Source organism: Puntigrus tetrazona, chromosome 2 (assembly GCF_018831695.1).
Source record: "Puntigrus tetrazona isolate hp1 chromosome 2, ASM1883169v1, whole genome shotgun sequence".
Classification (NCBI taxonomy): domain Eukaryota; kingdom Metazoa; phylum Chordata; class Actinopteri; order Cypriniformes; family Cyprinidae; genus Puntigrus; species Puntigrus tetrazona.
Window position 1 is genome coordinate 21,830,437 of NC_056700.1, and position 23,364 is coordinate 21,853,800.

The 23,364-nt window shown below is 37.6% G+C and overlaps 2 protein-coding genes across 5 annotated transcripts; one reads left to right on the forward strand and one right to left on the reverse strand.

The window, feature by feature from the left end:
• Positions 1-1,076: 1,076 nt before the first annotated feature.
• On the reverse strand, positions 1,077-11,565 carry gpsm2 (G protein signaling modulator 2). 4 transcript variants are annotated; one of them, XM_043220940.1, is made up of 16 exons: positions 11,377-11,565; positions 11,089-11,122; positions 8,598-8,902; positions 6,580-6,801; positions 5,942-6,077; positions 5,280-5,419; positions 5,073-5,196; positions 4,548-4,663; positions 3,645-3,800; positions 3,356-3,464; positions 3,041-3,170; positions 2,831-2,913; positions 2,539-2,712; positions 2,155-2,326; positions 1,804-2,042; positions 1,077-1,705 (listed from the first exon to the last, which is right to left on the reverse strand). In XM_043220940.1, exons 3-16 carry the CDS (start codon positions 8,657-8,659, stop codon positions 1,556-1,558), a joined length of 2,013 nt encoding a protein of 670 aa, XP_043076875.1. In that variant the 5' UTR covers positions 8,660-8,902; positions 11,089-11,122; positions 11,377-11,565; the 3' UTR covers positions 1,077-1,555. The 4 variants fall into 4 exon arrangements, with proteins under 4 accessions (XP_043076875.1, XP_043076881.1, XP_043076888.1 ...); XM_043220946.1 differs by having other exon boundaries at positions 11,285-11,565; XM_043220953.1 differs by lacking the exon at positions 8,598-8,902.
• Positions 11,566-13,138: 1,573 nt separating this feature from the next.
• LOC122327294 (microtubule organization protein AKNA-like) lies at positions 13,139-22,571 on the forward strand. Its single transcript, XM_043222534.1, has 20 exons — positions 13,139-13,197; positions 13,239-14,247; positions 14,530-14,586; positions 14,807-14,915; positions 15,156-15,280; positions 15,418-15,477; positions 15,604-15,737; positions 16,451-16,616; positions 17,284-17,408; positions 17,881-18,024; positions 18,716-18,809; positions 19,130-19,224; positions 19,509-19,808; positions 19,886-20,062; positions 20,410-20,486; positions 20,608-20,733; positions 20,810-20,944; positions 21,032-21,140; positions 21,343-21,484; positions 22,186-22,571. Exons 1-20 carry the CDS (start codon positions 13,139-13,141, stop codon positions 22,348-22,350), a joined length of 3,408 nt encoding a protein of 1,135 aa, XP_043078469.1. The 3' UTR covers positions 22,351-22,571.
• Positions 22,572-23,364: the final 793 nt, after the last annotated feature.

Genomic DNA, 23,364 nt, shown 5'->3' on the forward strand with positions numbered 1-23,364 from the left:
TTCATTTCATTCTGTGGGTTTGAAGATATTGGATCTGAAGCTGGTCGTTCTGAAAGAGAACTGGGCTTCTGGGGTAATTTCGCTAGTCCAGACCTGCACCAGTCTGCAGCAGCTCAGGTAAGAGAATCTGCATAATAAATTCAGAATTCTTAATTCTACAATCAGAATTTTATTGGGTTAAAATATGCATGCAAGTGACATCTGAAAAAATACGTAATTCACTTGTCTTCTTGTTTAATCTGTTTGCAAGTGTTGAGGAAGAAATTTACAACGATGAGAGTCTCTTCTCATCTTTCAGTCTTTGGCTTTGTAAGGACATCAGGTACACAGCACAAACACTTTTCGATCTTTACATGTCAGTTTTTAGAATGCAGTGCCAAAAATATTTGTATTAATTAGGAGGGGCTCGTGTTACTGAAGAAATCACTGACAGATCCACACTGCACTGTGATCATTGAAGGGTTTGTGTGCTTAATGTGCATTTGACTTTTATATATATAATGATGAATATTGTAGTTGTATTTAACCACTTAAGTAGGAAGTGCAGTAAACTCACCGAGCAGATCACTGGAGTCACAGCTGTAATGAGAAAGTGAGGCCCATCTGCCTCATTATGTCTGTTTAGCAGAGTCGGATCCTTCCCTTAGAGATGCTGTGGAGCTACTCACCAAAAGAGATGAAGGAATATCTTTACAATCTGTAGAGCTTACTCGTTATCATGCCAAAATAGTGCAACCATCCTTTTCTCTTACAACTCTTATTATAAACTGGTTTATAAAGTGGGAAGAACACTGTAATCTTCTTCATCTACCTGATTCTTAACCTCTTTTGCTTGACAACTCTATGTTGTATTTTACATGATTCAACAAATTACATGTAAACTACATGTGACCAATGCACCGGAGAGCTCACCCTACTATACTTTTGAAGAACAGTATTTTAGTTACTGTTCAAATTAAAGACCATTCCATTTATCTGCTCATCTGTAAAAAATAAGATTCAAATAACAGACTGTTACAAAACATTTTCTTCTTTGATTAAAAAAACCCCAAAACAACAAAAAACACTGAACAGGGTGGATGTTAAGCATTTCTGTACAGGTTTTATTTCTAGTTGTGTGGTAAATGTTACTGTATTTTTATAATCTAAATGACACAACTATATTTACTAAGTGGAATAACTAGTGGTAGTAAATGTTATTTAAATAAATATAAACAAACCTGCAGTTTTGTATCGAAAGATACATTTGTGTGAGTCATTGTATAATTCAGAATTAGAGCAATACAACCTAAAGTAACTAAAAATACTTAAATGCAAATGTATAAACAGCTTAAATCCCATTTAAAAAAAAATTTAAATGTGTTATTTACAAAGACCTTTTCCTCAGACTTGCTCAGTACAGCTGTACCCAAAATGCCATCTATAATAATACAGCAGACAGGAGCACAGTTCATTCTGAAGGCATGTTACTCAACCATCATTGTGTGATTGTAACACTTATGTGCATGAAAAAGAGAGCTTATTTCTGAATATGTTCAGAGAAGTGTATGTTTGTTCAGCGGCAGGAGGGCAGCGTGACTCTCTGCTCGTCCATCCTCTTGGCCTGTGAGCGCATGATGAGGCTGAAGAAGTCTTCATCTGGGACGGTGGGGCCACGGGAGGAGGGCGGAGGGGGAGCACACCTCTGATCATCTAGACGAGACCCCTGAGAGAGTCCCGGAAAACGAGATGAATGGATTTCCTTTTCCACAGCTGCTATTTTCCACTCATTTTCTACCCTGGTTAATTCAAACACATTCTCACCTGACACTTGACCAGCATGTCAAAGAACTGGTCGTCTGGTTCGGTGGCGTCTGTGCTGGCCATGACTTGGCTGAGGATCATCTGTCTGCTGCTAGTGCTGCTGTGTTCGGACAGGGCACGCAGACCGGGCAGACTGTTTCCCGTTCCTGCCCTCTGCTCGTCCAGCCTCCTGCCCTGAGCTCGGTCCAGCAGTCTGAGGAACGGCTCCTGACCTGGAGATGCAGCCGACTCTGAGAATGCTGGACAGACAGACACAAGTTCAGCTTCATGTATGATATTCACGTCATTTATAAGGCTACTGTTTGAACATTCATTAAATTAGTCTTCTGAATAATGTGTAATAACACTAACATTTCCTGATGGTTCTGGGCGGGGTGGTGGGTGGGGAGGCGGAGCAAGAATTGACAGACAGGTGGCTCCTCCCATCCTGTATGGCACAACGCTGGTCATCCATCCTGTTGCTCTGGAATCGACTCAGCAAGTCAAAGAAGCCCTCGTCTCCTAACACGTCAGTACTGCCATGCTGAGAGCAAAGAGGTCAAAGGTTATAACTAATGCCCTCTGAAGAACCGAGAACAAGTACAAGTTTGCAACCAGTATTTTCAATTTATGATCCGTTCAGACTTTAAAGAGGAAGACGTTTCAGATGTGAAATGAGTAATTGCATTTTGATGACAAAACACTGTACTGTAACAAAAATTGATTTTTGACTTGATGTTCTATGGGTTTTAATACTTTGTTTTGAGGAGCTTCCCGTGTGTTGCTGGTATCCTGCAGGATTTTACTGGAGCTGCTCTGCAGTTTGTGCTTCTTTCCTCGGAAACGATTGACAAAAGAGAGCTTCGAGGATGATTTGGCCAGTGAGGACTTGGACTGCTTAAAGAGGATGTCACTGGTCCACTTCTGACCCTGCAGGACAGACATTCATTTACTTTATGAATCCCTGATGCTGAGATTCAAAAGCACAGATGTACACTTTATTGTCTTATGAACTGATGACTATAAATAAAATTAAGAACACATTTACATTTGCATTGATCTTGTCAGGTGTGAGTTTCATCAGCTCTAGGTTCTCCATACTGTGCCGTCGGCTCATCCTGGGTCTGGCTCCTGGAAAAACAAATGAAATGCAATCAACCTTAAATGCAGTGGTCCATTGCTTTACTCAATTGATAAATCACACAGAGAAACTTGGGATTTTATGGCTGAAGTGAGATCTAGTGCTGTATTTGTGTACCATGCAGGTTGTAGTCGATGTCTTTGTTCTCAGAAAGTACTGAATTGTTTGTGCTGTAACTGATGCCGAGGACCATCTGAAGATCTGAAACGTTCATGCGAGCAGTGAGTTCCCCGCTACGATCACCAGTCTGTAAACGAGACAATTGGCGCATTTAGTTCAAATACATTGTTCGTTTAATCTAAGTGCATATATAACCCTGCTGCACTTTACAGCAAGACTGATTTTAGAACAGATATCCTTTGAAACAAACATCAAAGGCAATTTCAGATATGCAACTACAGATTTTTAATTTAGGTTAATAACTGCACGTACCTCTTTTGCGATTTCTAAGTGCTTTTCTGCAAAGTGCATGGCCTGGTCATGATTCCCTAGTGCTGTATGTGCATTTCCCAAACTCCAGCAGGCCCTGCCCTCACCGATCCTGCAGAAAACATACCTTCCATAATGAGTATGAAAATTATTATTACACTTTATCACGTTTTTATTTAGCAGAGAACATTGGGAATTTTGTTTTTTTTAAACATATGAATTTTTTTTTACCATTAGCCAACCTGTTTTTTAGATATCGAACCAAAACATGGCTCCTAGTTTGTCTGAGCACCTGTCATTGAGGTCCTGAGCGATGATGAGATGTTTGAGGTGGTAGTCGATAGCTCTCTCGTAGTCCTGCAGCAGTGTGTACGTGTTACCCAGACTATAGCAGGCCTGAGCCTCCACAGCTAGGTCCTTCAGCTGCCGCGCCAACTGTAGAGCTCTCCTGCACTCAGAACACAATCACAGAGTTTTTTAAAAGTCAGATCTAGTCATCCTTCCTGTTAAAGGATGGCCCATAGAGAAGCATTACATTTCTAATGCAACACTAATATAACTGCCTTATCAAAAGGAATGGGTAGTCTTGTAAAAAAAAAAAAATGCAATATGCTCCGTATGGTAATGTCAATTGTGTACATTAAAGACTGTGTGAACTGTAAGTTTGTGACTGATTTTACTTTCGTATTGTGACGTACTTCCAAGAGAACCAGAATACTGAATGAGGAAAACAGAGGGAGTCACGTTTTTCGTACTCTGAATGGACTGGATGTAATAAAGCAAGCGTTTCATTCAGAAATGAACACTAACAGTTAGAGGTGAGAGGTTAAGCATGCATATTACGCTCATGCCCAAGCCATCAAACTAAACATTGTTTTAGAGGAGCATTTTTAGATTTGGATTAAAGACTATGAAGGCAAACCAATTTTTGTTAGTAGATTGACTTGAAACGGCAGATTTTTTTCACCACAAAAATAACAATGTGAGCTAACAAATAGTCAATTTTAATTTTAAGCAAATCTTTGCTGTAACAATTACAGCTTTTTATGGCCTTAAATTTGATTGAATTTAAAATTAAGATTAAGAACCCATGGAAACTCTTGCACAAAAAACATCATCAAACCTCATCCCAACAGACCCGAAATACACTCACACTCTCTCTCTCTCAAAAAAAAAATATTAGTGTTACATTCACCTGTAATGTTCTGCAGCCCTTTCAAACTCTCCAAGGAAGATACAAGCGTTTCCCAGGTTGCAGTAGGCTCTCCTTTCTGCAGAACGGTCACCAAACTCTTTAGCGATAAGCAAACGCTGGAAGACAAATGGTTCACAAACAGAGCAGTGAGTGTTTTTGCACAGCCATAAAGGCCATTCACACATTCATAACTGTAATAATAACTGTAAACATAACAATAAGTATCCACACCAGTGACGATATTGTCTGTTTATTCTAAGCGCATACTTGTCTGCAGGTTTAAATTCTTGAGATTGTGTGGGTGTCAATGTATTCATCGTTCATCAGCTAGAAAAATAATTGTTCTGAAAGTGTTTCCAATGATATTGCTTCTCTGTGCCTTTATCGTTATAGCTGTGGCGTGGACACTGCTTTTCATTAATATTGAGAATGATTTTTAAAACTATATCTATATCGTTATCTTTATAGTTAACTTTACACTGTTATCAGGATTTCCATAATCAAATGATGACAGCGATCACTTACCTGTTCATGAGAGGCCACTGCATCCCTGAAGTTTCCCAGCAGATAGTATGTGTTGCCCAGGTTTCCATAAGTTCTGCCCTGAGCTGCTCGGTCTCGGAGTTCCTTCACGATACACAGGTTCGCTCTGAGAAATTAGAAAAAAGGAGGAGGAGGATGTAAAAACTCTGTACCACACGTACACGTACACAGAGTATTGCTGGTACTTACTCATAGTACTCTGCAGCTTTTCTTAGTGCTGTCATGACCTCCTCAGGAAAGTCTCCGGGTTCTGCTCCGCTCCAGCAGATGCTCTTCCCTTTAGCGTGGTACACATTTCCAAAATTATAAAGTGCTCTGGCCTGCCCCACCTTAAGGGAAAAAAAACATTAAATAAATTGAGAGAAAAATAAAGTACTACTAAACATGTTAATTATATACCCAAGTGCATCTTATGGAAGCTTCTACCACAAAAGTTTTGAACAATTACAGAATTCATCAGACCCTGTTATATATTTGCTTCACAGTCATTTTTGTTTGGCAAGTAAAGCATGATGCTGGTTTTCACCTTTTAATAAAAATCTATGCGTAAGTCGGGTAACACTTCAGAAAGGGTCAAACTTGTTAACTATTGTTAACTACGACTTTTCCCTCAATAAATTCTTAATTTGCTCCCTTTTAATATCTGGTATGGTAGTTGTTCAATTTAGGTATTGGGTAGTATTAGGGATGTAGAATAAGGTCATGTAGAATAATGTATTAATATGTGTTTAATTAGCACTATTAAATGGCTAATATTCTAGTAATATGCATGCCAACAATCAACTAATTGGTGTAACCGTAAAAAAAAGTGCTGAAATATGTCTATTGTGTACATTAAACAAATCACTCACCTTGTCGCTCAGTTCCCTGGCAATATCTAGATGTCTCTGGCAGCAGACCACTGCTTCATCAAAGCGTCCCAAAACCTTTAATGTGTTCCCCAGGTTACCGCTGGCTTTGGCCTCGCCAAGCCGATCCCCGGTGGTTCTGAGAGAATAAATTTGTGCTGTCATTAACATTCAATACAAATATCATACAATTCTAAAGAACATGAATTATTGCCAATGCAAACGAAACACCTAGAATTTACACTACCATTCAACATTTTTTGTTGTTGCTGCCTTTTTCTTATGCTCAACAAAGCTAAATATTTAGAATAAAAATAGTATAGTGAAAGTATTTTCTATTGTAATTTTGTTTTACATTTAAAATGTCATTTATTCCTGTTATGCATAGCTAAACCTTCAGCAGCCATTACTCCATGTGTTTCGTGTCACAAGATCCTTCAGAAATCATACACAGGAAACTTCTTAATGTTGATAACAGTTATACTGCCAAATTTAGTGAGAATTTAACTGATAAAAAAAAAAAAAAAAAAAACAATAACAAAAACAAAAACCCAGGATTATTTGATGAATAATAGCATTCATGGCCTAAACTGTTGAGCAGTAGGGGAAGCTACATTTGCATTTGCATTTGCAAAGTATACCTAGTTAGTGTAAGATCATGGTGGTGGAACTCCAGAGCTTTGTTGTAATCATGCAAGTGGAAGTAAGCATTGCCCAGCTGACTGTAGATAGCACTCAGGACCTGTAAGTCTTCTGTGCCAACTTGCATGGCGGCCTCGAAGAAAGAAACACCGGCGCTGTAATCCCCCACCTTACAGAGACGCTCCCCCTCCAGAGCCAGGTCCAAACAGGATGCCTCCATCCTGGAAGGAAAAACAACAACTATTGAATGGTTGAGCTGTAGTTTTAAAATCTCTGCATTAAACATCAGCAGAAATGAAGAAGAAAGAAAAAAAAAAAAAAAAAAAAGTATCCGTCAAGTGGATTCAATTTTGTAGATCTAACCCATTGTCAAACAACACTCAGTAAATTCTTAATAATAATAATTCTTTAGATTATATAATTGTATGTTAGGGTATATACAACAACGTGGCACATGTTAGCTGTGTGGGTTGTTATCACGTTAGTAAACGAATCCTGCGTCATGTAAAGCCCCTAAAACCAATTATACAATAAAGCTAAATGGAAAAAGACAAAAAAAAAAAATCATTACAACACTGCATACGTGGCCTTGCAAATACATTTACAAATTTTCCACATTAAGTTAACTGCTACACATAATAGCCAGTTCGTCAGAGTTGGTACAGGCCCTACCTGGTGCCTTCACTCCTCACACAATCAAAGAAGACTGGACATGTGAAAGGCATCTAAAGGGCTTCGTTGGCTCCTTAAAAAGTCCTCCGATGGGGCCAAAATCTCTAAAACCAACCGTCTCAAACACACATACATCACGACGAGGCTGCCAATCAAACTAATTCTTCATCAGGAATTACACCACCACAAACTGTTCCAACTGATTTTGAAAAGAGTATTCTACACAGTCCATCATACAACGTCACATCGCACGTCTTAGAGGGCAGAGGTTGAAGATGGCTTTCACAAAAACTGTCGCACTCAGCACTTGAACAGCTAATCTGATTGTGTTTCTGCTTTCCACTGTCATGTGTGATTAACACACACACACAAAGAGGGACACTACAGAGATTAGACCCGCTGAGTTTGTTTCTGATGCCATGAAACTCATCTCATCATGTGACTGATCGAGACGATGCGATTCAAAGAACTTTCGCTTAGAATATAAAAAAACCCCAAACAAAACAAAAACACGATTTTGAACTGATTTGCATAAAAGAAACTCAGAAACTTATGACAACCTGGTCTTGGGAAATTAATGCAAATTAGTATGATTACGGTAATCTTAAAAATCTGCTTTGTACATTCAACCGCACAACAATGCACTAACAATGCCAAGGATCATGTGTACCCATGCAAATCAAGTAATGATAAAATAGATACCCTGAATGCAACGCAAGTACAAGCATCTGTCAAATGCATTAATGTAAATATTACATTCATGCATCGCTAACAATGTCAAGATTGACAGATGTTTGCAGAGGAGAGTACTGCCTAAAATATAAAAACCCAACTCATGGAGTGATGAACAGAATATGGGCAACTGTCATAAATGATTCACAGTGTTATTAAATATTGAGTAAACTGGGGCACACCTGCTTTCTCTCGCACACACACACACTAAAACTCTACAATAATATATACCTGCAAATGTTACATTACTGAAATGGTTTGTACCCAAGATTAGGATTTTGCTGCTAGTTTTCTCTCAAAATTTTAGATTGATAATGACATTTGAATTCAGTCAAAAACCTTCCCCAACAAAACACTTTTAGACATAAAGGGAGATGCATGAGATAATTGCAATGATTATTGAAAAGTTGCATCTTTTAATTAAATTGTAGGTATTAAATCAATAGACAAAAGGACACATTTATGGTCTCTTTATTTATTACAGTGCTAAATACGGCATGTCAGTACAACTTGGGTCCATCTCTATGAACGAGTCAATACTGGACTAGCTCTAAATATCCTAAAGGGTGCATTACAACGGAGAGAAAATGTAATTCAAGTGTTGCATGCCTACCTGTAGTGGACAAAGGTCCGGTTGTCATTCTGCATGCTAACCACTGCACTGCTCGCAGCCATTGAAGAGCATTATGAAGTACTGATCCGAGTCAAGTCCAGAAAGTAATCCAACAGGGAAGAATAATGACCCAGATCCCAGAAAAAAAAGTTTGAATGAATTAAAAACGCTTCCAAAGTCTCTTTGACGTTTTGCAGTGGTGGAGTCCAGTGCACCACAGACGAGCTTATCCGGACTACTATTCACCACATGGGTGAGTGTGAGTGTTTGTGTGTGTTTTGTCCAGGATGCTCTTCCGGAGCTTTCTGTGAAAAGAACACAAGATGCCGAGTATAAAGCCTCGTTCTGTGCGCAATGCCATGGCAACACCCACTAAGCGGAGGACACATGCAGTGGAGGCAGATATTAAGAGTGTGTGTCAGCTCGGTGTATTTGAAAGCTAAATCAAGGGGCCCAAACAACAAGAGGATGCAAGAGCAACTGGACCATGAACACAGCTGATTATCTGCCATGCAAGCAGGCCGGTGCCAAAGAAAATGCATTCAGGTTTGTGACAAGAGAAGGGTTTTGTTCACTCTTCTCTTACAAAGCCATCACCAATATAAAAAAAATCTGATCAGAAAGAGAGAGAGAGAATAAAAAAAATAATAACTTTGAACTCTAATGGTAACAGTCGGTCACTTTCAAACATATTAAACCCCTGTGACATTGGGAAAGCTGATTTGTCATTGCCAAACTAATCCAGAAATAAGATAATCAGCTTGAGAAACCACAGAGTTCACTGTAACATTTATAATTATACAGTAAATATGTATATGAGTATATTTATCATTTTAGAAAGATGCAAATGCGTCATAATGCCAGTGTGGTCTATAGTGACAACAAAATGGAAGTAGTAGCAATCTTTTCTTCTGTATTGTGATATATATTCGGGTGCAATGGATTATAGAGACAAATGCTATGCAGGTTTCTGTCGGTTCGTTGTATTTTCAGATGTATGCTTCTCGCTCAAAAACGAATGCATGTTTGTGGTAAATAATGGAAGGGCGGATGTTTAGGTGGATAAAAAAAGCATATGTACCCAAAGCGGATAGGCCTATGCCACCTGTCATTTCCCTTGGAAGTTCAAATTCAGAATTTTTTAAGCAAAATTAAAAAAAGACAACTTGTGCCAACTTGTGTATTAATCAAAATGATAAAGGCACTGCACCATTTCAGTCTACAATTAGACCACATAATGTGTCATTTTTAAGGAGACTAGATGTTAAATGAAACATAAAAAAAAAAAATCAGGTAATACTTTGTAGAGTGCAACAGTCAGGTTCTGGAAACAAATCTTAAATATTTATTATGTTTTTATCAATAACTTATAAATCATTAAAGACAGACCTGCAGTCAGCTGTGAGGTTGTTGGTCAATGGTACGTGTTTGTTGAAACTCATTTTTAAAAACTATTCTGTTAAACATTGTCATCAGTGTTCCAGTGTCAACAGAATCATGAGAAACTACATTACTGTAATTCTGCAAAACTAAAAAAAAAAAAATCCAACATCAGAGAAAGAACCACTGTGAAATGCTGAAACAGTCAGTACCCCTGTATTATCAAACTACTACACATGCGCATATTTTGCGATAGATTTATGATATAATGCACCTAACCAAAATATTCAATACTATTACAGTTTTCTTGATACCAAAAAGTGTACCAAACTCAGTCTCAACCGACAGTGCAGAAAAACTGCCTGCCAAAACATGCAACGTTAACAACATTTATGCCAAAGAACTTCAGATTCATTGCACTCTTATTCTTCGTTCCTAAGAACATACATAACTCCAAAACAGTCGGTTACAAAACTGGTTTGTGTCATAATTTTAACAGGAAAACAACAGTGTGGCTCTCAGAGTTAGGTTAGCTTGACAAGACAAGACATGAATAGAGGAACAGACACAAGCTGCACCTTCCATGACACACAGGAAGTGATGGGGATTTTAGTCATTGCAATACATGACTGTCACTTTACAGTTGTTAGGTTCTCGCCATTTAAAGCGCCCTTTTACACACACTCAAACACACACAACACACACACACACACACACACACACACACACACACACATGTGCCTTTGTAAGCAGTTACTAATAAACACTTGCCAAAATCAGCGCCAGTTTTCCAGTATGTCGTGCCAGAAGGATAGGTATGTTAGTAAGAAAGCACTGGGAATACGAATACTGTCTGAATAAAGTTTGAAAGCAAAAAAAAAAAAAAAAATGAATAAACATTCTACTGTATGCCAATGTAAAACCTATAACTCTGGAAAAGCAACTGTAAAAAACACGCCAATGTCACAGTGTCAGTCCTCATTTAAACAGCCGTATAGAGACTCACCCACGTCTCACTCCCAAAGCAAACAATAAGAGAAAGACCAGGATTAAGACAGAAAAATATTTGTACAATCGATGCTATATGTATAAAATCGCATAAAACACCAACCTTAAAAATGCGTACCGCTGACTTCTGTACAGACCTGAACGAAACCAGACAGGAAAAGCACAAATATTACAATGTAGAATAATGTACATGTTTAAGCATATTTTCACGTGAGGGCACACAAAGATAACTTACTTTTAAATTAAGTAAAAAAATAAAACAACGCACTTTCTGTTTTAACGAAATCATAATATGGTACCTGCAGTTTAAAGTTTGGCTTGATATTTTGTTGTTAGCGCACGCAGGGCTGTCTTTAACGGCCGTTACGGGCCAAACTTCAGTCATACTCACTCAACTCCTCCGATTCGCCACCAATCCTTCTCTCGGTTCAGTCTCCTACAATACGATCGATAATACAAATCAATTAAATCCAATCACATTGTAGGGACCGATTGATTAAAACCGTTTTATTTTATACTTTCGGTCCCATCGAAGCGGTACAGAGAAAAAAAACTACACAAACACTGAGAAAGGGGCGTGGCGTGCTGAAGCGTGGCCGTGACTCGGCTGGCCAATCAGAGCACATGATTCAAATCTAACCACACCCCCATATGAATCACCAATGAAATTTGAATGTTTTATCTTTCGACTCTGTGAGAGAAAGCTCTTGTTTTACAGTACTCCCAAAACGCTTAACTGTTGGCTTTAATTGTCAAGTAACTCAACGGAGACCGTTAAAATAAAGCTATTTATCATTAGCTATCATACATCTTCAAATGAATGAGAGTTTTTGGAGTATATCTGACTGACAGCTGATCTTAAGGCTTCTCGTTCCCATAGCAACCACCTATTTCACCCCACCCCCGTGCGCGTGTAGCACCTGCCCAAAGCATCAGCATCAGATACTGCATTTATTATTTAAATTGCCCAAGAATATCCTACACCACAGGCTTGAGAAACTAGACAAGAGACTTCATTGTACCTTTCAAATAGGATGTTATGGTATTCTTTCATGAAAACGGCGCTCGTAGTGGCTTAGAAACCTTGGAACAAGCATCAAATGTAAGTGCAATGTCATATTATTAGCGCAACTTAGAGTTGGAGTGTTCATTTTCCGGTTTATTTATACTATTTATTTTATCTAATTACTCATTTATCCAGCAAAATACGTGACGAAGAAGTTGAATTTAATTATAATTGATAGTTAGATTTATAATCGTATCTGACTAGAAAAACAAAGCTTCACTTTGTAACAATAAACATGCATATATATATATATATATATATATATATATATATATATATATATATATATATATATATATATATATATATATGGCTGTAACAGTTTTCCATTCATTTTGTGTATTCTTGTTGCTAAGAAATGAATAGAGAGGCGCGGAAGACGCGCAGTAGCGCACCTGAAGGAGCGTCGTCTGGAGACGCAGAGGATATGGACGGTGAAGATGACGCTCATAGCAGACCTTCATCAGTGCTGTGGGAAAGACGCATCGAGCAGAGTATATTTGTAGATATCAGCGATGATGACAGCCTTCATTTCAGTGACATGCAGGGCGCCTTCACTGTCCACCTCTCACAGGCCTCTGGTGTACCTGAGAGCCCGCAACTCACTGGTAAGGGATACTTACATCCGTACGAAATCCTTTTTATTGCGGTAATACCATGTTTTATATGATTTAAATACCATGCAATTGGTTGCCACGAATAAAAGAAACACCAAAAAGTAGTTAGTTTTTAGTTGCCTTGAAAATGTAAATGCCATGAATACACAGGCTACTATTAAGAACTTTGTTCAGAAATACAGCCAAACAGTAAAACTGTTAACTAATATTAGAATTTAAAATATTTGAATGCATTTTTAAAATAAGCTGAATTTTCCAGAATCTTTACTTCAGTCTTCAATATTACATGGTCCTCAAGAAGTCACTCTAACATGCTGATTTGCTGCTTCAGAAACATTTTATTTTCAATGTTGAAAACAAGTTGTGCTGCATATTTTTTTGTAGTAATTGTGATCAGGATTATTTTAATGAAAATAAAGTTCAAAACATCTTTTGTTTTTAAATATATACACATATTTTGTGTACAGATAATGCAGAGCTGTCAGAGTCATGTGGGACTGAAGAGGGCTCTTCAGAGGGTGCTGAATCAGTTAGTAGTAAACGCACAGAGCATTCAAACACCGGAAACAGGAAAGGGAACGTACCCAAGGTGCCAGGACAGAAAACCACCCCTGTAGTGATTGAGAATGATGCTGTCAACACCAGTGATGAAGAACACGAAGAGCTTCCGTATGATGGTGCACACAGCAACTACAAAACAAAGATGAATTTAAAAGCATCTTCAGGTGAAATGGCTACTGAGATGCCTGCTGAGCACTTCTCTACTCTTGATAAGTTAAGTATGCAAATTGGTACTACAGAACAAACAGAGGATTGCCAATCTAATCTCACTCACTGTCTTCTATCCAATCAAAAAGCAATAAAGAATGTGGCTCCACCTGTAGCCACACCCATTCAACCTGCAGACCACATCAGTGACTTCCTGCTCAGACACTTTTCCAAGGAGGAGCTGCTTAACTCAAGCAGGATCATTGACGCTGAGACCCTACCCGAGATGTCCTTGATGGACAGCATTGATGAAACTGTGCATTCTCAAGCTCCACAGATCTTCATAGGAGAGAGTGAAAAGATTCAGGATGTGATAGAGGAGCTTGGTCAAAGCCATGGATTGGCTGAACTAAATGTTTCAAACGAGTCAAGCTCATCTAAGGAACCTGAGTCGACTTGCATCAGTGATGCTGCATCTGCTGGGGATGACGATGATAATAAAGAGTGTCCTAAGCAGAACCGCAGTGCTAACTCTTTAGATCTGTCAGAAGCAGATGTACAGAAACCTAAGTGCTCCTTCGGCAGGACCAGGTCCTATAGTGAGCTGAAATACGGACAAGGAAAGGTGCATTACCCGCTACCTGACTTCTCTAAAGTGGCACCTAAAGTCAAAATACCTAAAGGTAATGGAGGCTTTAAACCCATCAGCCCGTCACCAGCTATGGTCAGAGCTCAGTCGTCCCCAGGCATTCTGGCTAAAACAGCCTCATCTTGTAAACCAACAGCAGATATCATCAGCAGGGTTTTAGAGGACTCAATTATGCCACCGGAGAATGTGTTCGCAGACAAGGAAGTAGCACACCAGTTACAGGTGAATCTATTTGTATGTAATATTGTAGTATGTAAACTAGATAGTAAAGGCTGTAGACAAGCTTTGATGTTGCTTAAGAAAGCCTATTCTGGAAGTTTGAAAAATGCTAAGAAATATTTATTTTTATAAGAAATAATGAATAATAGACAAATATTTTTAAAGGTTTTTCATCAGTTTAAAGTTTTCACTTGGGTCTAATGTTGTTTTGGGCCCCAGTGACTTTTATTGCATGAACAAAGGCATTAAAAAGGTTTTAAAATGCACCATTTTATTTGCTTACAGGTTGAATATGACAGATTGCTTGCTAAATATACAGAATCTGAAAACCTAATTGGTCAGGTGAGACTCAAGTGTGTGTATTTTTTTGTTTCATTAAGATTGATACATGTCTTCTCTGTATTGATATTTATATGTATATCCTAATAAGGGAATATGACACTAAATACTATCATTACAAATATGCCTTTATAATATATGATCTGCATTTCAACATAACCTCATTCTAATCTGATTTGCAGCCCAGTTTGTGTCAGTTATATTGTTGCTTTCTTTTAAGCAGCAGTTTCATGCTTCCAGTGAGCCTTCTGTGACCATCGACTGGAATGATGCAACTAGCAACAATGAAAACACCAAACTGACAGCAACTAACCCACAAGCACCAGCCGCAGGCAAGAAGCCATTGTATTTCTTTCTCCAGCTGTACTGTAACCCTGACAGCACAGAAACAGGCCTTCTAAGAGAGGGAAACAACACAAGATATTATAGTTCCAGAATGATAGAAAGTGCTGTAAGCTTAAATATGAATTAATGAACAAGTCATACTGCATGTTTTGATCATTTATACTTACATTTATATAGATGCATAAAAGATGCAATTTGTATCCTCATGTCTGATGTCTGTTCAGCAGGTCCAAGTGAGAAGCAGTTTAGCCTGCAGAACTCTCAACCTGTGGAGACTGAATCACAGAGCCTGACAGATGGAGAGAGACTGACCTCTGAGCTCAGAGACATCATCAGATCATTTATGGAGAAGGTAAAAAAAAAAAGTTAGGAGATTTTGCACCATGCCTTATGTGTTTTTATAGTTCTCTTTAACATGCTTGAGCTTCAGTAGAACCTTGTAACATCCTGGAAAATTGGGCTGCAAATGTTTTATTCCCTCATTTGCAGGTGGATGAATTCAAAACGTGCGTCTCCGCCATGTCAATGAATAAAGAGGAGCAACAAATGGTAACTGTATATATTTATAATAAATTGCATGGAATTAAATTCACAATCATACACCGTTCAGACACAATATCAAAATTCATGCGTTACAAAAAAGGGAACAAATGTAACCTTTCAATCTCTCTGCAGGTGTTAAAGAGCATGATGGAGGCCCAGGATCAGCTGGAGAGGAATTACCTCACAAAGAGGGAGGAGCATCGAGCTCTGGAAATGCAGAACTACAGGGGTTTAACCAGAAACACAGGAGAGTTTGACCCTGACAGGTAGACGTCTCATCGGGCCAAACTGTATTTTACTACTGATATCAGAAAGTTAGAAAGCTCTTTTCAAAAAGACTATTTAAAACTAAATAAATCTTTGCCATTGACTTAAAGAGTTAGTTCACCCCAAAATAACATTCTGTCATGAATTACTCACCCTCATGTCGTGCCAAACATTTAAGATATTTTTGATAAAATTGGAGAGCCATCTGAGACAGCAATGCAACTAAAATGATCCCAGCTCCAGAAACAGAGTAATTCATTAATGACAGAATTTTAATTTTGGGGTGAACTAACCCTTTAACAAAAAGCCATTAAAGAAATAGTTCACCACAAAATTACAATTCTGCCACTAAACTCACCCTTGAGTATTTCCAAACCTGTATGAATTTCTTTGTTCTGCTGAAAAAGATAATTTGAAGATAATTTGAAGAAAGTTTTGGGTCACTACTGACTTCCAAAACAATACTATGGAAGTCATGGTGACCCAAAACAACTATTCCTTTAAAATATTTTTAACTGTAAGTTTTTGTTTTGTGAACTAAAAATGTGAACCAAAATTCCTCATATAGACTCACTCATTCAAGTGTGTCTAAACATTTGACTAGCAGTGTAATTTGACTTTAGTTCTTCTATTGAGTCTATCAAAAGTAGAAAATTAAACTGTCACAGTTTCAACTTGCAAACTTGTCACAGTATTCGCCTTTGTGTTCAAGGGAGGTCGAGGGCCAGATTTTCAGGATAGGCATGCACTTGGAGGACATTAAAGAGCAGATTGACAGAAATGTGTGCCATGTTTTCTATCCTCCTTCATATTCCACTCCCTCTCCTCCACCTTGTGAAGATATCCGTGTCTCATCACCCCATCCATCACTGCATGAGGTAACACACAAGAATCTACATTTTAGGTGGCATTCCCTCATCCATTTATTCAATCATTCTAAAATACAGTATCAATCATATACTGTAAATGCATTTCTTTAGCTTATGTCATCTCCGTTTAAAGGAATATTTCACTCCCATCTATAATGTACAGATTTTCAAAGCTAGTAATTTACCAGCGGATTAAAACATCAGAATACATCCACAAGTAAATCACACATCTCCAGTGAAGTGAAAAGCTATGTGTTTTGGATACATGTATTCATCATTAAGGCATTTTGATTTTAAACCTTTTCCCCTGGCCAAAGTCCATAATCCATAATAATGCAGAATTTTTTCGCATAGAGGAATCATATTTTAGAAACAAGTACATTTTTTAATGCTGGATTTTGTAAACACAAACATATAACTTTTCACTTCACAAAATGTTAACCGACGAGTGGTTTAGTTGTGGATTACTGAGATGTTTGTATGTTGGTACTTTAAACAAGTTCTCCTGAAATTATTCATGTCTGTGCGTACACACGCAGTGAAGCTGATATTGTTGTGTGGCCCATATCCATTTGCATGGCTTGTTTTGATACGTGTAACGTGAGAACTGAATGACTGGGCTGTGGTAGGTTTTGTGGATGCTGGGGCTGAATGAAAAGCATGTGTCACGTTGCAGGAGTCAGTCTTCAGCATCTCCCCTGTTAGACACAACACTGAGGACAACGATGATGAAGAGACCACTGAAGATCACACAGCTGATGGGTTATTTCCCAGCAGAACAGAAAACAGCTTCTATCTACAGTACAGCCATGTTTTATTTTTTACACTATGTTGTTTTTGGGGAAAAATGCATCTTCACTCACTCCTGATTAATTGTTTAAACTGACTCTACATTGCTAAATTCATATAGTTTTTTAGTGTATAGCTGATTTTTAAGAAATCTATCTGGGGTGGTAAACGAAATGTTGCATGTTCATAATCCACAATCCTTCATCTACTAACATTAATATCTTAAAGGCATAATTTACTAGCATCACCCCCTAAAAAAACTAAATATTTGTTACGTTAATTAGAAATATTGTGATCCAGTACCTTATTTAGTTCATTTTAGAAAGATCACTGATGTGGGTTGTAAGCGGAGAGAGCGTATCGTGATATTTAGCACAGCTCACTCAAGGCTGATCGAGTTACAGGTCAAGAGGAGGGACGAATATCAGTTTCATTATGGAAACACTTAGTTCCCTCTGTCCGTTTTTCTGTATCTTCCTCTAAGGTATTCCACCTTCTCCACTGAAACAGCTGGCACTGCCAATGTGGAACAGGAGAACAGACTGACAACAGGAGAGGACCAACACTATGAGGATGTCCTGGCACAAGCATCCTCTTCAACTTTATTAAAGCAGCTGACACATGATAGGTCAGTATTTACTGACATTTTTCTATTCTTTGCTGTGCATGTTTTGCAATCTGGTGCATGACTCAGAAAGTTTGTTGTAATTTGTAAACTTACAATTTTATAAGACTAGATGGTAAATCAAAGGTGCATGATTTCGAGTTACTGTAATATATATATAGCAGCATTCAAAATTTAAAAATAACTACAACACAAATGAAATAAAATTACATATGGCTATAGAAACATATTTAAAAAACAAATGACACACAAGTAAAACATTTAAAGAATTACTAAAACTAAGTAAAATTTATTTAGTATCTCAATTATACTAAAATAACACTGCCACATTTGCAAATATCTACAATTGAAGAAATAATAACTTTTAAGGGAGGTCAAATGTTAGTTGTGTTATTTTAGAAAATTAGATATATTTAGTGATTTATACTGCATGCATGCTATGGTATATTATTGGAAAGTAACAAATAAACATTTCTTAGCATGGTACATTAATACTATTGTATTTTAAGACACAGTGGAGTACTGTGTATGTAATAATTATACTATAGCACTGCCAAAGTACTTTTTGTATGTGTAACTTCATTTAAGTCTATTTTTACACCAGCAGTAAACTCTTTCAGGTATAATGGTGCAAACATTATTAGAACTATTGTAAATGTATTTTGATGGCTGTTGTGATTACCATTCCTCTCAGGCATGAAGAGAAGATCAGACATCGTGAAGCCGCTTCCACTTCTGTAGAACCGTCTCCTTGGAACTCTCCTCAGACAGCCACAGAAAAAACACAGGTAACACATACTGCAGCAAAATCACATGAGAGAAAGAGAATATATAATATATCTGTGAGAAAAATCCGTTACCTGCAAGAACATCAATAATGTCAATGTCAAGTTGTTAGGCTGATAAAATGATTGCATTTTCTCATGGACTGACCAGCATTATATTTTGTAAGTAAATGAGAGTCAAATAGAGTAAATGTTGCATGTTAGATATAGTCGCGCAAATCAGTACCATTAGAGATATTGTGTGATTTTTCATAAGTACTGTTACTGTTAAGGTGTTTGTTGCTACTTCAGAAAAGACCGAATGAGTGTTTCTGTTCTTTCAGAGCTTTTTCAGTCCGGAAACTGACAGTGCCTTTGGTAGTTTTGACCTAAGCCGGCCAAGCACAGGACTGTCCCAAACACCTTCTGGTGCTGTGAGGTAAAATGCACACACACTGGCAGTTAGTGCATATGTCATTTATCAGTTATAAGGCAATATATTTCATTTTGGTATCTAATAAGTGACTAGTCTAGGAAAACCAAACCGTATATATTATATACGGTACTCACAAATAGGAATGCCAAAAGATTAGACTATAAATGCTGAACTAAAGGTGATACTATATTCAGATTACAAATAGTATCTTATCAGTGAAAGATATTGTATAGTGGACCTGACATTAAAAAAAAACAAAAAAACATTTTATGTGATGTTCCCTTCAGTTCTGCACTCTCTGACAATGTCATCAGCATAGCGAATACTAGTGGTTCAGACAGTGAAGCCTCCCGCTCCAATGTACGAACTACTATATCAGTGGCACCACGACCTGTCCAGCCCGCAGTGAACCACCTGGAATATGGACAGATAGTAACACAAATCATGGAAGTTAGAGCTCCAAAAGAAGATGATACGTCAGTTGGTGCCACGCATAACCAGGCGACTGAAAGAATAAGAGACGATCCGCTGGGAAAGAGCCGTTCTGCGCATGAGATGCACACGGCATCACACTGCTCATGCCACAAGTAAGGTTTAAAGGAAGCAGTTTATTGTTAAATGCAAACGGTCAGATTAACTGTAATTTCCATTCTGCTCTTCATAGCAGTGAGGTTATTCTTGAGCTGCAGTATGAGGTTTCGCGCCTCAAGAGGGCGCTAGAGGAAAGCCTTGGTCACCTGCCTCATGATAGCAAGAAGACTGATTATCTGAATGGCAGGTATCCACTGGAGAGGAAGCACAAGGGACAGACCCGTAGCCAGAACAGAGGCTCCTCTAGCAGGTACTTCATATTGGGGTTGAGGAACAGCTCCCATCTTATAAGTGTCTAAAGAAAACAGATTTTTTAGTGGGAAAAACATTAACAAATCTAACAAGTCTTTTACACTCTAATATAATTATAACTATAATGTATGACTCACCAAATAACAATTCTTAAAAAGAACCATTATTTTCTTGCAATGAACATTTTAATATCTGAAGAGCGTTTTTATTTTTTCAGTTTAACAAGATGTTTTGCATCAATAAGGTTCCAAGGATGTTAAAGGTTCTTCCTTGGACCCCAGGTGTTAATAAGAGTGTTAGTTTTTGAAAGGTTTGCAAACATATGTATTCTGACTGTACCACTAGACGCGTGAAGCCAGACTCAAACCTTCAGACGATTGAGGACTGGATCTCTTCTGATATGGAGCTCAGCAAGAGCAAAGGTGACAGCATGACAATTTGGTTCAGACTTGTTTCACATATGTAATAAATGTGGTTTAAGACAGTTAAATATTGGTGTCTGTACAGTGAAACTAAAGTTATAGGGTATTTGTGTATTGTTAGTCACTGAAGGAGAGGATTCTGATCGCACCATCAGTTTACAGAGAGCCTTCAGTCCATCTCATGGACTTATATGCACCAGATTCAGTGCTGACAAGGGGTCACATGATTCCAGAACCTCATCCAAAAGTAAGATTATGCTTTTAGCAAAATAATCAGGATGTAAAAGAGATAAAGGCACTCAATGTTCTCTTAATGGTCACAGCCTCAGTAGAGAGCTTTCCTATGGACACATCTCAGTTTATCCTGTCTGGTAGCCGTCGGAAAGCTAGCATTGGGCCAGCAAACCACAGCACTGACACCGAGCCAACCAACAAAAGTGCCAGCTACAGACCTGCAAGTGAGGAACCACTAAACCTACTGAAAGCCCTGTACATCATGTAGACTACAATGACAAGTACAGAAATTATGTTCTATTTTGTTTCAGCGGGAAACTTCTTAAACAGCACAAAACTTGCCCCTTCTATTCCTGTTCATCCTTCCCATAAGCCATTGCTGCAAGTCAACTATGGCTCCTCTTGCAGTCTACCTGCTGGGTAAGCAATTAATCAGTTAAATGGCAAACAAACTATGAAATACTCACCAAATAATAAATCATTAACATCATATTACCATTAATCATATTACCAATGCGGTTTGATCTGTCAAGCTTAATAAACTGTAGACCTAAAATGAGTACCTAACCAATAACTGAAATTTGACAAAAAGCAATTGATTTTTTACGGGATGTTTTCCCAGATTTAAAGTGCGAGATCAAACATCAGAACCAGTGTCCACTAAGAGGCGCTCGACTCAGTCTGACTCAGCACTGCTTCCCAGTAATGTCTTCTTTCAACGGACCTCACCGAGGACCAGTGGAAGACGACACCGCACCAGCAGAGTCAGTTTAGACTGTCATACAGCCAACATGCACACAACAGAACAAAACAGACTTTGGGGGAGACGTACAACCTGAAATACATTTTCATTTTTGTTACTTAGATTTAAATAAAATGAAAACTAAAAGACTTTTAAATCATATGAGGCAAAATTTTATTTACAATTGAACATGGATAAAAAAATATGTGAACATGGTCCAAAAAAATATTGGCTTACTATAAACAACATAGTGAAGTTTTAACTGTGTTGATTATATAGAATATAATATTAGCACATTAAAATATACAAACATGTTTAGTTTTTTTTTTTTTTTACATACATTAATGTATGGATGTATTAAACTGATCAAAGGTGACAGTAAAGACATTTATAATGTTTAAAAATATTTCTATTTCACATAAATATTGTATTTTTGAACTTTCTATTCATCAACAATTCCCCCTAAAACATTTTCAAAGTTTCTATTTTTTCAAAGGCATGAAGCACCACAAATGTTTTCAACATAATGTAAAAAGAAACACAGAAAAATTGAGTAATGGATGCTGGAAATTCAGATTTACTATGAAAAAATTAAATTTTCTAATATATTCAAATTGACTTTTTCAATTTAAAAAATCTTGCTGACCCCAGATTTTAAATAAAAGTGCAATATATATTTACACACAATGTATTATGTATTAATTTGTGTTGTATGCTTTCCAGGAGGAATCGATCCATAAGACACTGGACAAGGCCTTGCAGGCAGCTTTTCTAATGAAGCAGACCACAGACAGGATGGCAGACGCTCTCTCTGCTGACCTGGCCAAAGCTCAGCTCCAGAGGAAGTTACTGGGCCTAAATCCTCTCAGCAGCAGAGCTGGCAGTTAGCTGTGCTGTAATAAAATAATTTTGTGCATCATCTGTTTAATAGTGTTTGGGGTTTTGCAATGTCAAATATTAAAGCTGACTTGAAAGCTTGTCTTTTGTAATATTTGTAATAATGATCACTACCAATCGGGAGCAGAATAAGTCCTCTTAATATAGCCAAAATATTTGGAATAACACAAAATTGTGATGCAATTATAAATACCAGATTAGAACAATACCAGAATACCCATCTCTAGTATAATGTATCATAAAACACCCAAGGATTTCCTCCCTGGATTTGTCTTGTCATCACATACCATTATTAAAGACTCAAAGAGAATGTGAGCTTTAGTGAAACTTGAATTACAAATTCCCTCAGCTTCATAAGACTATCGCGTTTTTCCTCTCGGTCTCACTTGAAACTCCAGCGGTATCATTCACTGTCAATGACAAACAACGCTGATCAAGTTTCTTTCAATATCTGTGTGTGTATTAAGCCTCTGGTCATTGCTTTTGTTAGCGTAAAGCAGGTTTCACTCTCTTGTTGGTGTAAAATAAATATTCATATCTGTTGACCTCAAACACCCGTCGCTATGTAATGTAGAACCAGACTATAACGTAATGTCTGTGTAAGGATGGGACTGAAGGAGACTGGAGGCAACATTTGAATTTTTTTCAACTTTTAATTTCTTCGCCAAAACTCATAAACCACTGAAAGTAACAGCTTACCTGTTAAAGGAAATGTAAATAACTATTAATATACAGTAACTATTATTTTACATTAATAAACACTAGATTACCTCATTTCAATAAATTCAAAACAAACGTATAATGTTTTCGGACGTATATGTAAAAGATGTAATGGCTGCTGTAAGCCCAGCTTTACCATCACAGGAAGAAATGACATAAAAAATTAAAGTTCAGTTTAAATTAATTATTTTTTACAATAGTACTGTTTTACTCAAATAAAAGAAGTATAGTTCACCCAAAAATGTCAATTCTGTCATCATTTACCCTTGAGTTGCTCCAAACCTG